Genomic DNA, 23,609 nt, shown 5'->3' with positions numbered 1-23,609 from the left:
CTCGATGTTTCCAGGATGGGCACATGCCTGAGTGCATGACACAGACACAGGAAACAGTCTGCAAATGAAGGGCAGAATGTACAGAATGTCTGACCAGGTTCAGGGATGCATTAAGGCAGAGGTTGCCAAGATTTTTAACCTGGGGGTCATTGAGCAATCTCATATTCCTTAGTTATAAATTGGGTTTCTGGTTGGCAGAGAGGTGTCCACTCTGTCCAAACAGGAACCACGATACTACTCAGGGTGAGTCAGAAACACATCCTAAAATAACCTATGCTTACCCGTTGGTAGCTTGGCACACAGCAGTCAAGCTTAACTTAAGAGGTAATGTGGAAAGTATTTGTGCAACACATTAAACAGTAAAACACTGAAAACACTACAAAAAGACTCCACGCCAGTTTACAAAAATAGCTTATATTTACATGAACAAAACAAGACCAAAACATCAAATATCCAATAATTATACCAAGAGTTATGAATTTTTAAAGAATAAATGATAATATAGTGCTTAAAAGCTTAAAAAGAAGACTGGAGACATCAGGTCGCACGTGTCTGTGGTAAATCCAAAAGTTCAGGCCACTGCAATGGAGCGCGGGGCGGATACAGGGACCAGCCTTGGCCCGCTGCAAAGTCCCTCAAATGCATCGTCAACGGAGACCTGATCGCCACATAGATTACATAGGATGTACCCAAACACGACACATCAATGTCCTAGAGGCAAACTGACGGAGGCGGAATTAATACATATGCTGTGGGCATGACCATGTCTAGCAGAGGTCTGGTGTGGGGTTAAACGAATATTAGAGGGGACTACACATCTCACCAAATATGGCTCGATACTGGAGTACTTGTTGGGCCTTCGTAAGCGTAGGGCTTCGCAGAAGGTCCAACTTCACTTCCCGGATCTGGCCCTTATTGTGGCCAAGAGATCTATCACCATGCGCTGGAAATCAGCTAATCCCCCTGCATTATAAACATGGCACAGTGAACTAACCAGATGGGGTGGAGCCGAAAGAGCTGTCCTGAGTAGAGAGGAAGCCTGAGGGTTAAGGAAAAACCCGATATCACTGGAATGGGACACAATGCTAGAAGCCCTTAAAAGCACTGACCCAGACGACATTTCTGATACTCTGACCACACAGTAGGTACTGGTGCAAAGGAGACATAAATAGTCCTTAAATAATAGACAGGGAGAGGGAATGCGCACAATCTTGAGCACAAGAATGAGAGCGCAATGTCGGGACACAATGGGAATTCATATCGGGACAGAGAAGCCAGAGCCTGGAGAGGTGGGGGGGAGAGTGGGAGGGTGTTACTCATTAAAAGTTTTTGATCTAGTAAATACATACTTGTGTCACAGCACTCATTCATATTGGAGACGACTACCTGTGTAATGGCTGTGCGGTGGACCATATAAGAGATGTTGATCATGTTACAGGCTATGACAACTGTATGCAATAAATATACAATAAATATACAACGGTATAAGCATGTTGAAATGTAACAGGAACAGGTGGAAAATCAATAAAGTATGTTTTTAAAAAAACGGAGACCTGATGCGTGGAGCAGAGGAGGTGATGCTTCGTTGTCAATCTGATAGCCAGAAACCGGTCCTAGGATGCTTGATTCCGGTCCAGGGAAGACATGGCTTGGCAGTTCGGGCTGGACTGTTCCCATGAGGCACAGGGTCAAGACTGATTTGCATATGGCCATGTCTGAACTGGGGTGTGTAGTGGGCAAAAGAACGATGGATTTAACCCAGATCTCTTGACTGGGGGAGAATGTATGCATTGTCAGCATTCCGTCCATCATTTGTTTGTTGTAACGCTTTTCGCCCTAAGTGGGATGGGTATTCCCAGACGTGGGACCCGTGCTCACTACGCCACTGGAGTCAAGCTATCCTGGCTGATGACGGCTGATAGCCAGAAACCGGTCCTAGGATGCTTGATTCAGGTCCAGGGAAGACATGGCTTGGCAGTTCGGGCTGGACTGTTCCCATGAGGCACAGGGTCAAGACTGATTTGCATATGGCCATGTCTGAACTGGGGTGGTGTAGTGGGCAAAAGAACGATGGATTTAACCCAGATCTCTTGACTGGGGGAGAATGTATGCATTGTCAGCATTCCGTCCATCATTTGTTTGTTGTAACGCTCGTCGTCAATCTTTGGCATGTACACGATCAGTCGGTTCTGAGCCGCGCAAAGTCGGGGATGCGTTGAAAAAGTAGCTGATGTGCCATACGGATGATGAAGCGATGTACTTGAGCCTAGCAGCAGATGCGTCGTCGTCGAAGGAGATGCGCCAGTTCTGCGCTGCGCAAAGACGGGGATGCATCGAAAAAGTAGGGGATGCGCCGTGCAAAAGGAGAAGCGATTACTTGATCCTCGCAGCAGATGCATCGTCGTCGAGGGAGATGTGCTTGTTCCTAACGGCGCAAAGACGGCGGAGCATGGATTCTGGCATTTGCAGCCCTTTATAAGAACTTCTAAGGACCCATTTGGCAGGGCAAGACTTGTAGCATGCTAAGTCCAGGTCCTGTTGCAGGTGCATGGGAAGTCTTTGATGTCCCTGAGACTTAGAACAGGGGGCAAGCCAACATGTCCTTGGAGTCTCTCTGGGTTCAAATGAGATGGGTCCAGTCATTCCTCAGCAAGACAGAGAGTAGCAAGCAGAAGGGCAAAACAGCAGAAAAGCAGTTCTTCCAGAGCAGCAGTCCAGCAGATTGACAGCCCTTGAAGAAGCACAGCAGTCCTTCCTCCTGGCAAAGTTCTTCACAGGTCCAGTAGTGTCTGATTTGGTGCGGTCAGAGACCCAATACTTGTACCCTGTTGTGCCTTTGAAGTGGAGGTGACTTCAGAGAGGGTATTTGAAGTGCACCAAAGTCTTACCTCCCAGCTCTGTCTACAGACTCTCTAAAGGGAAGAATGCAGCCCTTTGTGTGGAGACAGGACACAGCCTATTCACGTCTAAGTGTCAGCTCCTCCCTCCCATCCTGCCCAGGATGACCCATCAGGATGTGGAAGGCCATTCAGTCACACCTAGTCTCCCTTTGTGTGTAGCTGTCTAGAGGGAATACACAAAGTCCAGCTGTCACCCACCTCAAATGTGTATCATGCAATCAGGGCTAAGAGCAGAAAAAATGCCATCTTTTTAAAAGTAGAAGAAAATTACAGCTAGAATGCACTCAATAATAAACTAATTCAAACCAAATATTCTATTCTTCAAATGTCATCAAATTAAAGTGTGCGCCCAGTAGGGGGCTCTGTCAACCTCCTGATACAAAAGTAGACAGCAAAACCTGGATAAGTATCCAAGAACTCCAGGTGCACTACTGTCATGTCACTTAATCCTAAGTATACAAATAATTACATGTAGCAATGTGAATATATCAATACTAATGAAACAATCATAAACAATGTTCAACTTGAAATCCAACAAATGTATCAAAACACTTTCGAAAACATCAGATGTAGAAGCTGTCAAATAACAGAATCTGCTTTTATTCGGTCCATAGCAAATACTCTTCAAAAAGGAACACAATGCTTGACTCAGCAAAGCAAATCAGCTGAAAACGAATTTTCCCAATGCATTTCGGGCTGAACTATGCCCTTCGCCAAGGGAATCTAAAACATCAATATTTACAATGAGTATAAAAGATCTTCCATCAAGCTGCGTAAAGGGAACATAAATATGATAAAGAGCTCATTAAAAGAAGCACCAAGGCTGGAGATTAGATGAACAAAGGTGCAAACATCTAATAGTAACTGATAACGAGAAACAGAACAATAACTGTAAAATGAAGTCCATAGAGAAAAATATATATTAAAGACAAGCGGTCCTGAGCAAGAAAATAGTCCTGGAAAAGACAGTACACCCAACATACAGTGCTATAGTGATGAAGATAATCGTTACAATACCTGAAGTACAACACCAAAATCAAAACACGATCAAATCCTGTGCCATCAGCGGTGAGATTAAATGAAAATAAGGATTCAACGTGAGCTAACATGAAGTGTATTTAAAAATGCCACCAGTGCATAACGAAAGATAGGAGATGATTACCTCTGGTGATGACTGTACTCATTCCACTTAGAAGTGAAAAATCCTATAATGTGAAAAGTATGTACACTCGCAAGTTCAAAACGGGATGCTGAGGACGTGAATACAGCGTAATGCCGCTATAAAAATAAATGATACAAGTCTTACCAAAGCGCAAGAGTGCACTCCTGTGAAGTTCCAAAGCCGGTATCACTAGCTCAAAAATAACGCCTAGCCAGAGGTTTACAAACCAGTGAATTTGAATGCGGAAAGCGCGGTAGTACGTGCCCGACATCAGTACTAGAGAAATGAAAAAAAGACTACACCAAGAGAATAGAAAAGAGTGAATGTGGTGGTACAGAAATGAAAAGCGGGCTGCAACAGCAATGTCAACAATACCGCTAGTGACATTCAGTGTAAAAAAGACAATGATTCAAACAATAATACGAAACTATGAGAAAAATAAACAATAGTAAAAATATTAAAAATTATTAAACAATATAAGAGAACGAAAATATAATGAGACCTGCCTATACAAAACTAACGTAGTCCCTATCTATACAAAACTGCTCTGTGGTGAACAACTGTGGAGAATACAGTACAGTCAAAGTTAAAATTAAAATAGAATGCAAAAACAGTTAACAGACATATAATTACGATAACCAAACATGATAAGGACCATGAATGTACAGAAAAACTCTCAGATCGATGCGATGTTATAGAAATAATACAGTAAAAGTTCAGTAAAAGTTCACAAAAAACACGACAATTCTATCTTATCATTTAGCCCTTTCGGGTGAAGAGTCTCCAGAAACCACATCCAGTGTGTTTCATGCAGTAGTAACAATCTAGATAGATCTCTTCCTGGTAGTGGTTCGATGACCTCAATTACACTGAATCTAAGTTATGCTATAGTATGCTTGTTGTCTAACCAATGTTTAGACAAGGAGGAACTCAAAGTTCTAGTGCGTATTCTACTTTTATGTTCGGTGATGCGTGTTCTTAAAGCCCTCTCAGTTTTACCAACATAATACGGGCCACATGAGCATTTGATCACATAAAGGACATGCGAGCTGTTACAATTTGCAGTGAAATACAATGTGATGTTATGACCTGATCTAGGATGAGTAATCTGTTGCCCCACTAACACATTGTTACGATGAGAACAGTGTTGACACTTGGTCATACCCTTGTATGTGCACCTTATGGTAGATATAGGTGATGTCAATATCTACTTGAGGTTTCGTGATCGTTTGTAAGCAAACAATGGGGGATTAGCGAATAAACCTTGAAAATCAGATTCAGTTTGAAGTAGTTCCCATCGATTTAACACTATTTTCTTAATCAAATGCGACTGAGACGAAAAAGTGGAAACAAACACTACTCCCAGTTTGCTAGGATCAGGCGCATCACTTCTGATCCTGCTCTAAGTGACCAGACCATACAGGAATATAAGCAACAATTTATGGTCAGGGGGTACCCTCGTGATATAGTAGATCAAGCTAAGGCTAAAGCATTGCAGGGGGCAAGAAGCGATTTATTAAAGAAGTCCACCAACAGGCAAACTACTCCCAGAGAAGTGTTTGTTTCCACTTTTTCGTCTCAGTCGCATTTGATCCACCATAGGGATTACGATGTTACTTCCAGCCGGCCATTTCATGACGGTTTACTCTACATGAAAAGGCTGGCGGAAAGGGACATTGGGGGCCCGAGCGGGTCCCCCTTCACCCTGGCCCTCAGCCTTGGGCTTTTAGGGGTACTCCTACATATCCCGGCACCATGTGGCAGGCACCGCATGGTGCCTGCCACATGGATATGTCTGATGTGTATGTTTTGTACTGCGGCGTGTGCTGCAGCTCGCAGCACCCGCCGCAATACAAAACATACACATTGCGCCTTGAAGGCGGTCACATTGTAATACCTATGGTGGGACCGCCAACTGCAAGTCTGGCGGTCGGACCGCCATCATAATCAGGCTTTAAGTGCTAGGAATTGAGATGTGACAGAGAGATAGGAATTGCCGATCTTTAGAGGAATGTCAGGGAAAAACCAAGGTGAGTCAGGTATCAATGTCTACAAACTAACACAAAAAGTGACTGACGCATAAATAAACAAAAAAGGTACACATACTTTACCAGACAACACATATAAAACCTGAAGCATGCGAGAAGCACACAAAGAGAGCTGAGGAGACAAACATATAAGCAGAAAAATAGGAGGGGCAGCCTCCCCTAACTGATAGTCTTACACTATGCTACGCAAACAAATGATGGACGGAAGCTGAATAAATCATACATTCACCCCCAGTCAAGAGATCTTGGTTAAATCCATTGTTCTTTTGCTCACCATGCCACCCCAGTTTAGACCCAGCCATATGCAAATCAGTCTTGACCCTGTGCCTCATGGGAACAGTCCAGACCGAACTGCCAAGCCAGGTCCTCCCTGGACCGGACCCAAGCATCCTGGGACCGGTTTCTGGGTATTACCCTTCATCAGCCAGGCTAGCTTGAATCCAGTGGCAGAGTGAGCAAGGGTCCCACATCTGGGCATACCCATCCCACTTAGGGTGAAAAGTGCTACGCAAACAAATGATGGACGGAATGTTGAATAAATCATACATTCACCCCCAGTCAAGAGATCTGGGTTAAATCCATTGTTCTTTTGCTCACCATGCCGCCCCAGTTTAGACCCAGCCATATGCTAATTAGTCTTGACCCTGTGCCTCATGGGAACAGTCCAGACCGAACTGCCAAGTCACGTCCTCCCTGCACCAGAACCAAGCATCCTGGGACCGGTTTCTGGGTATTACCCTTAATCAGCCAGGCAAGCTTGAACCCAGTGGCACAGTGAGCAAGGGACCCACGTCTGGGCATTCCCATCCCACTTAGGGTGAAAAGTGCTACGCAAACAAATGATGGACGGAATGCTGAATAAATCATACATTCACCCCCAGTCAAGAGATCTGGGTTAAATCCATCGTTATTTTGCTCACCATGCCACCCCAGTTTGGACCCAGCCATATACAAATCAGTCTTGACCCTGTGCCTCATGGGAACAGTCCAAACCGAACTGCCAAGCTAGGTCCTCTCTGGACCAGAACCAATCCTCCTGGGACCGGTTTCTGGGTATTACCCTTCATCAACCAGGCTAGCTTGAATCCAGTGGTACAGTGAGCAAGGGACCCACGTCTGGGCATACCCATCCCACTTAGGGTGAAAAGTGCTATCAAACAGGGAGGGCCTGGCAGTTCGGGCTGGACTGTTCCCATGAGGGACAGGGTCAAGACTGATTTGCATATGGCTGGGCCCAAACTGGAATGGTATGGTGAGCAAAAAATCAATGGATTTAGGCCCAGATCTCTGTGCCCGATTCACAGAATTAACTTAAGACAAAATCCTAAACGTACTACTTTTGGTATTCACAGAATGCACATACTACTTTTGGTATTCACAAATGGATTTATGACTACTAACTTTACGTCCGCACTCGGGCCAGAGATTCCGGCACGGAGGGGGAGATTCCGGCCCAGAGATGAGACTTCCGGCCCGGAGGTGGGGATTCCGGCCCGGAGGTGGAGATTTCGGCCATGGCTAAATCTCCGCCACCGGCCGGAATCCCCACCTCCGGGTCGGAATCCCCACCTCCGGGCTGGAAGTCCCACCTCTGGGCTGGAAGTCCCACCTCCGGGCTGGAATCTCCGCCTATGAGCCGGAATCTCCGGCCCGAGTGCGGACGTAAAGTTAGAAGTCGTAAATCCATTCTGTGAATACTAAAAGTAGTAAGTACATTCTGTGAATACCAAAAGTAGTAAGTTTAGGATTTTGTCTCAAGTTAGTTCTGTGAATCAGGCCCTCTGTACTGGGGTGAATGTATGACTTTATTCTGCATTCTGTCCATTAATTGTTCCTTTTGCATTTGTCACCCCAAATGTGGAACGGGTATGCACAGACGTGGGTCCCATGCTCTCCATGCCACTGGAGTCAGGCTATCCTGGCTGATGAGGGGTGAAACCCCGAAACCGGTCCTAGGATGCTTCTTTCCGGTCCAGGGAAGACCTGGCCTGGCAGTTCGGGCTGGAATGTTCCCATGAGGGACAGGGTCAAGACTGATTTGCATATGGCTGGGTCCAAACTTGATTGGCATGGTGAACAAAAAAACGATGGATTTAGGCCCAGATCTTTGTACTAGGGTGAATGTATGACATTGTTCTGCATTCTGTCCATCAATTGTTCTTTTTGCATTTGTCACCCCGAGTGGGACGGGTATGCCCTGACGTGGGTCCAGTGCTCTCCATGCCACTGGAGTCAAGCTATCCTGGCTGATGAGGGGTGCAACCCCGAAACCGGTCCTAGGATGCTTGTTTACGGTCCAGGGAGGACCTGGCCTGGCAGTTTTGGCTGGACTGTTCCCATGAGGCACAGGGTCAAGACTGATTTGCATATGGCTGGGTCCAAACTTGAATGGCATGGTGAGCAAAAAAACGATGGATTTAGACTCAGAGCTCTGTACTAGGGTGAATGTATGACATTGTTCTGCATTCTGTCCATCAATTGTTCTTTTTGCATTTGTCACCCCGAGAGGGACGGGTATGCCCAGACGTGGGTCCCGTGCTCTCCATGCCACTGGAGTCAAGCTGTCCTGGCTGATGAGGGGTGAAACTCCAAAACCGGTCCTAGGATGCTTGTTTCCGGTCCAGGGAGGACCTGGCCTGGCAGTTCGGGCTGGACTGTTCCCATGAGGCACAGGGTCAAGAATGATTTGCATATGGCTGGGTCCAAACTGGAATGGCATGGTGAACAAAAAAACGATGGATTTAGGCCCAGATCTCTGTACTGGGGTGAATGTATGACATTGTTCTGCATTCTGTCCATCAATTGTTCTTTTTGCATTAGTCTTACACTATAGGCACTCTGAGGGTAAACAATGCAGTTATGAAAGAATCTGCAACACAGGAACAATGAATGGTCAAATAAAAATGAATGATCAAATACCTCAATTTGTATCAACAAGTACTGGTACTACAGTTATCAGACAGACCGTTTTCCGTCTGATATCTGAGTTAATGATATGAGCAAATTGTACTCTAATCTAGAGTCTTTTGAACTGAATATAATTGCACTATATTGTCAACAATGCCTCTGGAATGTTGTTCTTCTTAAGAAACACTTTTGCACCATTGTCACCTATCACTTTCCCTGTGCTGCCTTTGGACCATCTATTGCATTGCTTTCTACTTTAGTTAGCATTCCTGCAGAAACTAGAAATCTGTTTGAATTGATTCAATTATATGAACTTCTTGCTATAGAAGCATAGGTGTATTAGGTTTCTCCAAGGAAATCTTTGTTTCCATAAGTATATACATGTTTATATACCCAGGTTATCAGGGTTACCGGGTTTCCCTGTAATTAGTTTGCTCATTAAAAAATTCTAGTATCACACATCTGTAACAAGGTGAGCCATTGTCATTCCCATACCACTATTTGCTTCTTTGCAATAATCATACATACGTAATACTGAAATTCAGTACATTCATTCATATCTTTAATACTAACGCATGACAAACATAGGCATGACAGGCTGTCCCATTAATATCAAACATTGTGCATCCAGACCTGGACTTTCCCTTTACAATTCATTATTATTAAATACATTGGTCCTTTGGAGCAAATTACGATTACTTACTGTACCTTAATGTCCTTAAATGTAAAATTTGGGGCACCAACAAGAAAATTAGCTCACCTGTGTAAAGTTGCTTCGTACTTAATATATTTAGGCATTCACAAAGTGCACACCAAAAATGTAACTGTTCTTGGCTCACATAAGCGAAGTCATTCAGGCCGTTCTTTAATGTTTCTGAATGCATGTTTATGAAATGGGTAATTTCAATAAATGTCTATCAAAATGTCACTCAGTACAGTGACTTAATGATACACATATATAAAAAAAAGAATGATTTTTTTTGTTGTTGCTTTGAGCAGTCGTTATACTTTGATATCACCTGCTGTGATACAGGATATGTCTTGAAATGAGCGAGCTAAGAGCACAGCCAGACCTGACTCCGCTCTGAGGTTAGCAGTATGCGCACCGCTCGATGTGTATGGGGTATTAATTTCAAGGTGGATTAACACTGAAATGCTAGAACCCATCAGGGACATTTTATGGACTTTTGGGGTATTTGGCCAAACATATTTTGGGAGTCCCCGCTCAGAAAATATTTGAAGTTATTAACCGTTTCAGCTCAATCATGCCCTCTTATGTAGTTCACATACAATTTTATCTTAATAACTATTGAGGCACTCAGTTCAAACGTATTTTTGGGACCCCAATTTATACTTAATCAGTCATACAAATTGCACATCTTCAAAATGCAATTCCCCCATATGGATTCCTGGCTAAGGAATAAGGACTACAATTTACAAGAGGCCATCTGCTTACAAGAACTATAAGCCCAGTTCCTCAAACATAGAAGAAAGATAGATATTAAGGATTTTTTTTTAATTGCCACTCATGTAAGCGAAATGTGGAATATACTGTGGCGAAATGTGAAATGTACTGCAGCCTTATCAGGATAATTTTATGGTTTAAATCTTTTTATTAATTTTGATGCAAGAATGAACATTAACCACCACCTACATCTATCGGCCAGTGGGAATCGTTATTTGAAAAACGTTCAACACTGATAACGAGAGAAGCGAGAGAAGAAAGGAAGGAGGAAAGTAGGAAATAGAGAAGACAGCAGCTAGAGTGGGCAACCAGAGAGTCTCTGTCTTCCTGAGGGATAAAGAGGGTGGTTATGACTTTAGCTGGGGTTGGTTGCCTATCTGGGAGTGTGTGATAGACAGGCAGAGTACTCGCAAGTATCTTGGGCAAGTGAGTTCCACAAACTCGGAGGAGAGGAAGTCTATAGTGGTGCCCCACATTTTATAGAACCTGGGGAAAGTGCGAAATAAGCCAGACGTAATCTTTCCATGCCCACTACCTCCCATACCCGATAAAGCCAATCCAATTTAGTCGGGACCTCGTCCGTTCCCCACCTAGCCAGTAACACCTGTTTGGCGGCTCCCAGGATTAAAGTAATGGCTCTCCCTCTGCATGACTTAAGAGGGTAGGTCAGGGGGTTAGGCGATCCCAGCAGGGTGTAACTGGGGAATCTGGGGATTTCGGTGTGATGTATGGCATCTACCTCCTGCAGGATTGTGTTCCAGAAGGACTGTATTTTCGAGCATTGCCAGAGAATGTGAGTTAACGTACCTGGCTGACCACAGTTACGCCAGCATAGATTACTGGTACCAGGTTTCCATTTAGCAAGCCTGGCCAGGGTGTAGTACCGGTGGTGGGCTATCTTTAAAAAAACTATTTCCCTGCCGTACTACAAGAGGAGGCTCTGGCCCTATGGATGATGTCTTGCCATTCTTTGGGAGAGAATTCCCGCTCCAACTCTGCTTCCCATCTACACTATGCTGGGGTTTTATCTCTGTGTTAGGTTTATTGAGAAAGGAGTAGATGTATGAAAGTAGGCGCTTGTCTGAAGTGCGCGTGATATACCATAGTTCAAATTTTGTAAGAAGGCGGTAGGCGTGAGGTTGCATATGCGGTCAAGTTACCCAGTGTCGAATCGCCAAGTACTGCCAGTAATTGTCCCGGGGGAGTCCAAAACCAGATACCAACTCATCAAAGCCCATGTTCCCTCTCTCATCAAATAGGTCGCCTACCCTTTTACAGTCGGCTTTTTGCCATTTCAAGTACCCATTCCATTCCTGCGCTGGGGGGAAGTCGGGGTTGCCTATTATAGGGTTAAGCGGGGAAACAGGGGACGAAAGGCCATATGTTTCTTGATCTCTATCCCAGGGCCCCATGGTCGCCTTTAGTACTGGTGATAGATAAGCTCCTGAAGGTCTATGTCGTTTGGGTAGCCAGGGGATCTTCCAGATATGCATCCCTGCAACGCCACGATCAATGAAACACCAGTGTTTCTCAGATTCCCGTTTGTACCATTCAACCATATATCGCAGCTGCACTGCTTGTAAGTATTTCACTAGGTGTGGTACCCCGAGACCCCCGTCCACCTGCGTGGGAAAGGTTTGCTGTCGCGCCATACGAGCTCTTTTACCCACCCGGATAAAGTTCCGTTAGGTATTGCAGTTGCGCCAGCACTTGGGGTCGGGGGCTTAGCAGCAGCGTCTGCCTCACATAAAGGATGCGGGGCAGGAGGGTCATTTTGACGGACGCCAGCCTACCCAACTAAGGAGCTCCCGCCGGGTTTCCTTCAATAAGGTGGAGTAGTTGGCCTTGGCCGTGCGTTCAGTCGTGGGGAAGATTTGCAGCCCCAAATAGGGGATGCCCCCCGGGACCATGCAAAGGGGAAATCCTGCCTCAACTGATCCTGCATCGCTCGTGGGAGAGTAATGCTAAGAGCTACTGTTTTTTTATCATTAATCTTAAAGCCCGAGACGCTACTGAATGATGCGAACTCCTCCAACAGAGGGGGGAGTGACGACGTTGCTGTGTGAGGAACAACTTCACATCATCCGCATAAAGAGATACTTTGTGCTCCCTGCCCCCATGCGGATCCCTGTGACCGTCTGAAGATGACGAACCCTCTCTGCGAATAGCTCCATTAAGAGCGCGAAAAGCAAAGGGGACAGAGGGCATCCTTGGTGGGACCCTCTCCCTATTCGCACCGGCCTGGAGGTTATCCCATTCACTTTAATACACGCTTCCGGCGCATGATATATGCACCGCACCCATCGTTGAAAGTGGGCCCCTAATCAAATCTGTCTAAGACTAGTCCAAGGTATGGGCAGTGTACTCGGTCAAATGCCTTTTCGGAGTCGACCGCCAAAATCAGGATAATTTTATGTTATCTGCACACATTTTTAACATCCAAACATGCTACAACATTTTGAGGTAGAGTTAGTTGGGGTCAGAACAGAAGTAATAGGTTCTGACTTTGTTCATATAAATCTAATCATATACATCTAAGCTTTTGACAACAAATCTATGTCTCAGGTTACCCAGATCTTACCACAGGCTCAAGATTCACACAGGAAACTTATCCTAAAGTTACACATGCAAAGGTTGCAGACTCAGGTATCAACTCCTTGGGGTTAGGTCACCTTTTAAATTAAGCCCTCTGATATGTTTCTCAAAGCAGCACCAAGTGTGCAACCTCAGACTGTCAACATCAGATTTAACCCACACTCTACACAGGTCTCACAAACTCAAGCAGCAGGCAGCAATTCTGTCAGATATGTATGTGACATCAATAAATCTGGTGAACAGTGGGTCTAAGGGAAAACAATATTTATAGACCTGCCCAATTTCCAATCCCCTAATACTAAACTGAACACAAAAACAGAAACTGGGGGTCTAGTAACAAAACAGCACGAAAGTGATGAACAAGAAGGAGCCCAGGTGCACTAAGCCAAAACTAACCATGAGCAGAGCATGGATAACCATCAATGGTACTCAGCAAGTCGAGCAAATAGTGAGAGAAAGATGGCTCTCATGATCATTAATATCATTTGGTGATCCAACTATTGGCAGAGATATATCCCTTGATCATGGGGATTGTCTCGCGGGATTGAAGCTCTGTTGCTCAAGCTGGCTAGTAAATTTTGACCAGCAACACACCAGGTGTGAAGGATACGGAAAGGGGAAAATATCCTATGAAGTGCAGTGCAAGTAACTGCTATGTTAAGGTCTTAACATAGCAGTTACTTGCCAGCACTGCTATAACCTTGTTACACCCTTTTAATCAAGGTGTGGAGATTGTTTGGAATATTGAGAACTATCCCTTCTACATAACCTTTTTTAGCTTTCACTAATTCTTTTTCTTGCACTGCACTTCATAGGATATTTTCCCCTTTCCGTATCCTTCACACCTGGTGTGTTACTGGTCAAAATTTACTAGCCAGCTTGAGCAACAGAGCTTCAATCCCGCGAGACAATCCCCATGATCAAGGGATATATCTCTGCCAATAGTTGGATCACCAAATGATATTAATGATCATGAGAGCCATCTTTCTCTCACTATTTGCTCGACTTGTGAGTACCATTGATGGTTATCCATGCTCTGCTCATGGTTAGTTTTGGCTTAGTGCACCTGGGCTCCTTCTTGTTCATCACTTTCGTGCTGTTTTGTTACTAGACCCCCAGTTTCTGTTTTTGTGTTCAGATATGTATGTGACAGCAACAGCATCCCTCAAATTACATATATACTACAGATATAGTGCCTTATTTAGAGTTTGGCAGACAAATGTAATGGATACCTCATATGCCATATTAGACGGTCATTATAGCTTATGGCACTTGTAGTATGGCAGATTAGATATTCGCCACGTTTGTGATGGAGTATACCGTCCTCCAAACTCTAAATATGGTTCCCAGACTTCTAACAGCAAGGCTACTCTTGAGTTACATCTACCTTACAAGCTCAAGTATCTACATGGGGTGTGGAATTCCTATAGCCCGACTCCCATGACATATTTTTTGGGGTCAAAGACAACATGTTTTCATGCTTTTTAGGTCTCGCCTACGCAGCGCGCATGCGCTGCATATGAGGACCTTTAGCCCTCGCTCTGCTCATTTTCAAGCACACACTCGTGCTTGTGGCGGCATCCACCTTGCGGGAGCGAGCAGGGGCACGCCTCAAGCATGAGTGCAGTGCTTGAAAATGAGCAGACTGCGCACGCACGCACCACTCCCGGGCTTGCTCCTTCCATGCAGCTACCAGCAACACGAGCGCCCGCGCACCACTCCCTGCCGGGCTTGTCCTTTCTTGCGGCTGTCTTCTACTTTCTCTTTCTCTCTGTATCTCCCCGTCCCCCTTTCCATATATTTCATTCCTCCAAGTGTTCACACTTTTTCTTTCCCCCTCTTCCAATCCTTTCCCCTCTCTCCCTCTGCACGCTCGCTCTATTTCTCTCCCTTCAGTTTCTCGTGTCTCTCTCTCACCCCTCGCGCATACTCCCCCACCCCTTAATCAGTATTCAGTCGGCACCTAATCTACTTGGACACAAGACACAGCACTCTTGTTCCATAAACGGAAGACCCAGCACTCTCTCAGGACTGACTGAATACTGCACGATGCCGTTGCTATGCCGATTAGTTTGTACTCGCTATACCTCGGCTGGGTACAAGCCAGACCCCAGCACCCACCTCCCGTTGAAAACTGATTACCTTTCTTTCTAAGAATGAATACTTACCCAAATTTCAGTCAGTACGTTTTCTGTGCGCTTCCTGCCTGAACAGAATCCTTAGCGCTCCTTCGACCTGCCCTGGGGTGACAGGGCTGTGGCTGCCTTTGACAAATACTAGAATGCGCACCATTTTTACCTCTTGGCTAGTACACAGGGAAACAAAATGGGTTTGCTGAAGTGCCACGTATTGGCTACATTTTACACTTGGGCGAAATGGTGCAAACGAACGAGCGCTTTGCTCCCAGCTTACATAATTATATTGAGGCAAACCGGTATTTTGTCAGACACAATGTTTGTTGCACATGGGGAAAAAAGAGAGCGAGTCCGTATCCTGTACCTATCTCCTCCTGTTCTCACCTCTCCCTGAATCTCTCGCATGCCGCATTTCCTACCATCTCATCGCTGCCTTCCTCCCCGTTTCTGTGCCAGGGTGTCCTTCTCCCACCACCTCTCTCCCCACAAATCTGCTTCATACCCTCCTGCATCTCTGCACTCCCACCCACACCGGCCTCTGTGCAGGCCCCCTGCCGTCTCTCGCTCTCTCCAGTTTCTCTTCGTATGTCTCGGTCACCACCTTGCAGTGTATTGCATGTAGCGTTTCTATAGCGTTTTCCTGCCCCTTGACGTTTACTCCTCTGTGTGACCCTCTACCCCCTTCCCCCACCCTCCTCCTTCCCTCGACCACTACTGCACTCCCCATTTTCATTCTCACGCCCCCACCTGATCTCGTCTCATCCTGAGTTGTCCTTTCCACTTCCTGCATCCTCACGTGTCTCTCTCTCTAAATCTCACACTCTCTCTCTGGTCGGTTGACATGCTAGCTGTCTATTTGGGAGTAGGACGTAGCTGATACTCAATAGTTACTATGTAAACAAGCATTGGCATAGCCAATAGGTCTCGCTTTTGGGACCTTATAAGTATTAAGTTATGCAGCACAATATCCTTGGTGCAACAACATCCGTTCCGTGGCTAAACACTTTTAAGGTCCCCAAGGCGAGACCTATTGGTTATGCCAATACTTGTTTTGTCCTTGGGACAAGTAGGCCAACCTCTTGCAGCACAAACCCTTTGGCTGCCAGTTTACCCCATTATGGATCTGGGAAGCGCATTGTCTGCAGATAACATAATATTTGTGTCCTTATATTAATGCTGTCTACACTTGTATTTATGGTTCAGTAATGCAAAGCTTTTATTATTAGGGTGAGAGCTCTAAGGAAATATAAGCTTGTACTGCTTGCTGACCTTGGTACCAGTACAAAAATGTGTACACACGTTTGCAAAGTTTAACAATATGAGGCTACATATAATGCTCCCAGGATGCTCTCTAATTATATGCAAATATTTGCAGAAGCTTGAAAGCAAGATTCTTTACTTTCAAATTAAATGGTCATAAAAAATGCAACTAGGAAAAAAACGTTTGCTAAACTACTGTGACATTTTAGGTATCATTTCTTTCAAGCATCATCTACTAAAATGGGTTGATGCATGCTAGTATTCCCCAAAAATATTCATAATGGCTAATTAGTGCAACCAGTTTCAATAGGATTATGGAAAACATGAAAATAAAAAATTATTGGCAAAGCCAATAGGTCTGACATTGGTGGTCAGCCTATCGGTTTTGTAAATGCATGTCTTGTTTTGATATGGGTTTTGTAAAAATGTATAGTGTTGTGGGAATTGCCAGGCCCTCGCCATTATAACAAACATTGGCAAAAAGCAATAACATTTTTTGGTATCAAAAACCACACATTGCAGCAGTAGTCTCTGGCACTGAACAAAACCACTTTGTGTGCCCATATGCTCTTTGTGAAAAATGTAGAATGCTGTGACTCAAAGTGAAGCAAGTCTATAGATCAGGGGAGAGAGACATTGTTTTAATAAAAACGAAAGGTATTGCTTAGCTCAAGACCTAATTAGGGGCCCAATTCCTAAATAAAGTCACAAAAGTGCACCCATGACATATGCCCTTGTTTTAGTGCAGAGTTACAGCTTTACCCAATATTTTACAGAAGTAGGCCAGGAAATTGTTGTCATAGAAAATATTTGTGAACTGCATTTTAGCACAAGTAAATCTATGTATAGATGTGTTCATTCGATAATCTGTTGAGCGTTTACAAGTCCACTTTCCCTCCAACAACTTTTTTCCCGCCTGTGCACTCGTAAATTTACGATTATGAGGCAGTTTTGTGAATTCCAAACAAACGTAAACTTACACAAAACTGCTTGTTTACCTTTGTGAATCAGGCCTAATTTGTTTGTGAGAATATACTATCAAAAAATTAAACTTGTAGAATGTAGAGAAAGATGCACAAAAAAGATTTCTTGCTTAGGAAGCTCTCACGACAGGAGGGACTGTATGTCAACATATTAATGGTGAAGTTTGCTAACATGTAGGTGAGTATACAAGAAAACATATAAATATGTGCCACATACAGGACCATGCTCTAATTGTAGTTACAATACATATATAAGAAGTCTGTATAGCAATATGTATTTTCAATAATGTGCTAATTAACGTTATCACAAATAATCTCTATGACTCTTTCCCATATCTCATAAGTGAGGTTCTGTTTTGATAGGAACTGAACTTTTTAAAGATATTGCACAGGGTTAAAGACCATTAATAATACGTCTGTGAAAAGTTTCTGTACAGATTCCTACATATCACCCCAGTCTCCCCCTTACAAAAAAACTACATGAAAATGATATTTAAACAATCAATGATGAGCAGAATTTGGGGTTATCAGGGCAGGACTGTTAGCACAACCCAGCCAGCTCTGTCACACGGTTGAGAAGGAGCCCCATACTTCCAGATGGCCCCACTTTGCTAATGCCATAAAATCTCTCTGAATGCTCTGTCTACACTTGTGAACCAGTCAACAAATTGTTTAAGGATACCCTTGTTGTTTTAAAAAATGGATCTGGATAACATAAGTGCGGCCCCTTCGAAGGTGGAGGGCCTGGACAAGTGCCCATTTTGCCCGTGCCTTAAAACGTCTCTGAAACCCACTAGTTTTACTTTACAAGCCCTATGGTAAGAGAGTCTATACCTATTAACTCACCCTCATTTAGTAGATGGTACGCTATTTTTAGGTCTCGCCTGACCAGCGCTTTAGCGCTGGCTCTGGCGAGACTTATAGTAAGCGCGTTTTGGAAGTGCAAACAGTGGCTTTGCAGGCCTCCAACTACAGTGCATGTGACCCGTCCGGGCGCGCGCACCATTTGGAGTCCTGCAATCACTTGTTTGCTTTCACTTTAGCCGTGATTCATCGCACCATTTGGCAGCCTGCGTGCCCGCCCCCACTCCCCCTCCCACTCCGTCAGCTTCAGTGCGCGCTTGTTTTATATTCCCTCCTCTTCAAATCTCACTCTCGATCAATGTAATGCAACTTCAGCACTCCGCATCGTATTAAAAACGCAGCGCTTCCAGTCGGACCCTCCAAACCTACCGAAAGTTATTATTAACTCCAATCACCACGTTATAAATACTCCGCTCACGCACCTCCGCAAGCTGTACAATGCGTACTTTCAAGGCAGCTTGGAGCCTAAGCCACTCGGGACACTGCTCCGACATTTTTCGTAAAACAAAGAGAGCAAATGCAAGCCCCGCCGGTCACGTGTCAGCAGCACACACACATTTACACAAGCTGATCCTCTGGCTGCACCCCAACCCCCTACCTTCCGTTTTTACCCAAAATGCAGCTCCTACGGTCGGCCCCTACTCCCCAGCTTCATTCATTTTTAATAAAAAGAACTTACCCGGTTCAAAATGCAACGCTCGTGCTGCTCCGCTTCAGTACAGAAGAAAGTATGCAGCCAGGTTCAAGCGTCTCCCGTCAAGCCCCTTCAACAAAAGCAAACTCATAAGCAGCTTCCGTCCCTCTAAGGAATACATGTTCACTTTAATTACATGTAGCTCAGTAGATTAGAAACACTCTTTATGCACACCTCCGAACGGCACGATCTCCTTCAAATATAATGCAACTTCAACAGCCGCATCGTGTTAGAAACGCCGCTCTTCCGGTCGGACTCTCAAAACCTACATAAAGAGATTATTAACTCCAATCACCACGGTCAAAATGCTCCTCTCACGCACCTCATGGGAGCTGTAAAATGCGTAAATTAAAGGCAGCTTTAAGTCTAAGACACTCTGGACACTGATCCTACATTTGCATCAAAACAAGGAGACCAAATGTAAGCCCCACCGGTCACGTCTCAGCAGCAGACACAGATTTCCACAAGCTCATCCTCTGGGCGCACCCTAACGCCCCTATCTTTGGGTATTTGTCTAAATGCAGCTCTAACAGTCGACCCCTCATCCCCACCTTCATTCAATTAAATTTAGGATAACTCGCCCGGGTCAAAATGCAACGCTTTCGCAGCACCGCCACAAATTAAGGTGCTGTCTTACAATGCAACTTAACCAATAGAAGCGTTGGGACCATGCTCCTTCATTTAAGTACAGAACAAAATGAGGAATATGGTAGCTGGTTGGTTTACTAAAAGTGTACTTCCAAATGTACATTACATGCCTTTGTATATTTCTTCAGTGGTTTCGCCTCCCCGTCTTTCCTGTACTTCATTTGTTTATTGTCACTCGGAGCCAATAACCCACATTTAGACCCAGACTCATATATTATTTCATTTCACACTTTTGTACGTGTCGCAGTAAAAACAACCAGGGGTAAGTTCGCAAGGAATTGCACCGACACCTTGATTAGCGGCAGGGCTGCATTAGAGAACAAGCATTTGCAATGCAATAGGTCTCGCAGTTACACGAGTTAAAGCTATTGACATTGTAAATGACAATGCCAATAGGCATTGTTATTTGCAATGTCAATAGCTCAAACTCGCGTAAATGCGAGACCTAATGCATTGCAAATGCTTGTTACTTATTCTCACCCTCTTCATTTAGTGCCTCAATGAACTTCAATGGGGACGCCGTCTTTTCACACCTATATCATCAAAATGTTCTTCATTCTCCATTCACCTTAACGGGATCGCGCTCTTAAAAGTCTGACTTAACTTTAGTTTTAGTCAACAGGTTGCAAGTATGAAAATCAGTGGATAGACAAAAAGTGTTTGCAAACCACGGGCATAAAGAAGGAAGTAGGAGGAGGCCAGACTTTGGGGCATATTATCAAGCACGGCGTTAAAATTGTCGCCGCTTTAGCGGCAGATAACTGCCGCTAAAGCGGTGATAATGGGCTTGATAATATGCTCTTGAGAATTCCCATAGAAGCCCATGTTCTGGTGTCATCATGGGCTTCTATGGGAATTCTCTGCGGCATATTATCAAGCCCATTAACGCCGATTTAGCGGCAGTTTTCTGCCGCTAAATCGGCGATATTTTTAACGCCATTTCTTGATAATATGCCCCTACCTATTCAAAGCTGATGAGGTGAATATCTCGTTGAAATTCGGCCAAGATTACTGTTCTACTTTATATTTCACAAATAAACTCATGGTGTTACAAATAGGGTCAAAAATATAACTTTTTGTGCAACAGACGAGATTAATTTTCTACTCCAATTTGTGCAGTAATATTTCACAAATAAACTCGCGGCATTACAAATAGGACCCCAATTTATAACTTCATGTGCAGCAGACGACGCGCAATCCCCATCAATATAAATGGCTGGGAAGTGCCATCTCATTTTATGTACCATGAAAGCCTTGCGGGGCTTCCTTCCAATCCAGGCTGCCCGGTTCCACTATTGTATGATTAGATTAGATTAGATTAGATTAAAACATTTCCCATGCGCTCGTCAGGGACTCACCTACCCCGGAATGGACTTCGCACCTTCCTCTGCCAGCCCTCCGCTCCCGAGTCTCGAGCCTGCCCGCCCGGCTGCTTCCGAAGGAGCGGTCAGGAGTGAGGGAGGGACAGAGCCTACATCACGCAGCGCACCGGCCTGAAGCCAGTTTCGATTCCGCGTGAAACGAGACAGAGTGAGCAGCGCGCGACGGTTTCGTTTCTCTGATGGAAAAATTCCGCCAATCCGCCCTCGACCTATGTTTACACTGGAGCAGGGTAACTTTGGCACCACCCCTACAGTCGCATTAGCATAGCATGGACATGCACTTAGCAGGTTTCCTGTGTGGCCTAACTAAAGTGTTGCATTTGACATCATTATTCATACGTGCCTTAACCATATTAAATGATTTTATTATTTGAAGACTTGATGAATCAACCATCCTCAACTATTATAAATGTATTAACTTTAGAAACAAATTTGCTTTATGTAAGGTGTGCACAAATGTTTCATAATTCCATTAAAAAATAGTTCTTAGTCATACACCCATATTCAAGATTTAACTGTATGCCACATGTAATATGAGTCTAATGTACTGACATTTTATATTAATTTGCGTTTGAAAGTGCACATGCCTGGGGGGCATGGCTAAGACACGGAAGTTGGTGGATGCATGAGCAATCGGCTACACTCTGTCCCACCACTAATCCTTTGGTACTTGTTATATATCAGGCCTTACAGCTGGCAGGAGTGTGCGCCATATGCGTCTACGCTGCTGCCAATAACAGCACGCCTACTCCATGTCCGCCCACCTTTATTTAACTACGCACTCCGCCTTCCAACGTGTGCGCAGGGGTAGGACATTTCCGGCACGGACGCCGGCAACAAAGTAGACCGCTAACAGTCACATCCCATCCCAACTCAGTCCTTGACTGTTCCCCATAAGTCTCACAACTCACTCACTCGGCAGGAAAGGTCCATCAGGCGAGTGCTCGGCTGGGGATTGTCTCTCAGAGCATACATGGGCTGGCCACGGCTGGAGCTGGGGTCCAGGGTTGGTACCATGGGTGAGGGAGGTGTTTCTGTAGGCTCTTCAGGATGGCGGTCTTCTGCTTCTCTGGATTCCGCTTGGCTAGCCCCTGGTTCTTCGGGGTCGTTGGTCGCTTCGGTACAGTGGCTGGGGTTGATAACGTGCTTGAACCATGAGATGTTACGAGTCACAGTCTCCCCTTCTTTGTCGACTGTCACCATGGTTCCCTTCACGTCGATCACTGTCCAGTACCCAGGTTCATAGCGAGTCCGGAATTTCCCTCCGGGAATCCGGTCCCTCATGATAACGGATACAGTTGACGAGACACGGCTCTTCTGGCTCGGCTGGCGGTGCTGTTACGCTTCTCCTTTCTCCTGAGGGCGCCTTCTTCATCAAAGGGAGGGGTTGTCTACCCCGGGGCGGTAGGGAGGCCATGCCTGCGGGTGCCATTGAACATTAGTGCCCAAGGTGCTTGGTGCGTGGAGCTCTGAGGGGTGCTCCGGTTTTCCCGCAGGAACTTCTGTAGGTGCTGTTCCGGGTCGGTGTGCTCAGCTACTGCAATGCGAAAAGCTTTATTGATGGTCCTCATAAAACGTTTGATTTCGCCGTTGGCTTGGGGCCACTGCGGGGTGATGCGTCTGTGTCAGATGCAGTGGTGTTGTAGGAACTCTCGGAATTCATGTTCTTGGAACGGGGGCCCGTTGTCACTCTTGAGTTCCTCTGGACATCCGAACATGGCGAATATCTTCTCCAGTGCTGGGCCAACATGCGAGAAGGCCGTTGAGTTGACAACCTCCACGATGGGGTACTTGGAATAGCTGTCAATCAAGGCTAGGGTGACTCGGCCGTCCGGGAAGCTCCCAAAGTCCACATTTAGTCTCTCCCAGGGGCTTTTACCGTGCTCTTCAGTGTGGATAGGTGCAGGCCTCTCAAGGCCACTCGTCACTTGACAGGAGGGGCACCTCCAGACAGTCTCGTCGACGCGGACATCCATGCCCGGGAACCAAACCTTTTCCCGCATGCGGGCCTTCATCTTTTCCACCCCTTGGTGCCCTCCGTGGGCGAGTTGTGCTGGAGCAGAGTTTTCTATTAGAAAATTCTGGGGCTTTTGAAGCTCTGGCATGTCTATGCGTCTTATTAATTATTAATAATTAACAATTAATTATTTGTCTTGTGCAAGTGTGTTCTATTAATCAACCTGTTTGTTTTAACACAAGAGAAGGTTACACAAGGGTTAGCGTGTGTGTGCTGTATTTGTATTTACAAATAACGTGCAAGTTTTCCATGTTTAAATGTTGCTGTGTGCTATTTATTTTGAGCACAAAACGCTGTCTGAATTAATGCTCTGTATGTCGCGAAGCTAGATAAATGCATACACATAAGGGTATTAGTGGGGTTAACACTGTCTAATCATTATGATGTAGTAATCTTTATTTTGTCTCTTTAATTAAAGATGGTCTATTGTGGCCTATGGAGGCCTTTATGAAAATAACCGAGAATAATTTGAAGCCTGGCTGAGCTGTGGTTCAGGCGTAGAAAAGTTTGGTGTATCAAGGGAGACCCCTGCTGGTGCTCAGCTAACAG

General features: G+C 45.1%; 1 protein-coding gene across 1 annotated transcript in view; it reads right to left on the bottom strand.

Moving 5' to 3' along the window:
* The window catches only part of LOC146822729 (NFX1-type zinc finger-containing protein 1-like), an 892,774-nt gene extending 870,447 nt beyond the window's left edge, over positions 1-22,327 (bottom strand). The window contains exons 1-2 of the mRNA XM_085606285.1: positions 21,959-22,327; positions 21,024-21,102 (exon numbers count right to left, since the gene is read on the bottom strand). Of these exons, the coding sequence (XP_085462411.1) occupies positions 21,024-21,102; positions 21,959-22,327 (448 nt within the window). The remainder of the gene's footprint in view (positions 1-21,023; positions 21,103-21,958) is intronic.
* Positions 22,328-23,609: the final 1,282 nt, after the last annotated feature.

The sequence above is a fragment of the Triturus cristatus genome, chromosome 5_2 (assembly GCF_964204655.1).
Source record: "Triturus cristatus chromosome 5_2, aTriCri1.1, whole genome shotgun sequence".
Classification (NCBI taxonomy): Eukaryota; Metazoa; Chordata; class Amphibia; order Caudata; family Salamandridae; genus Triturus; species Triturus cristatus.
This window is presented reverse-complemented; position numbering and strand designations above follow the sequence as displayed.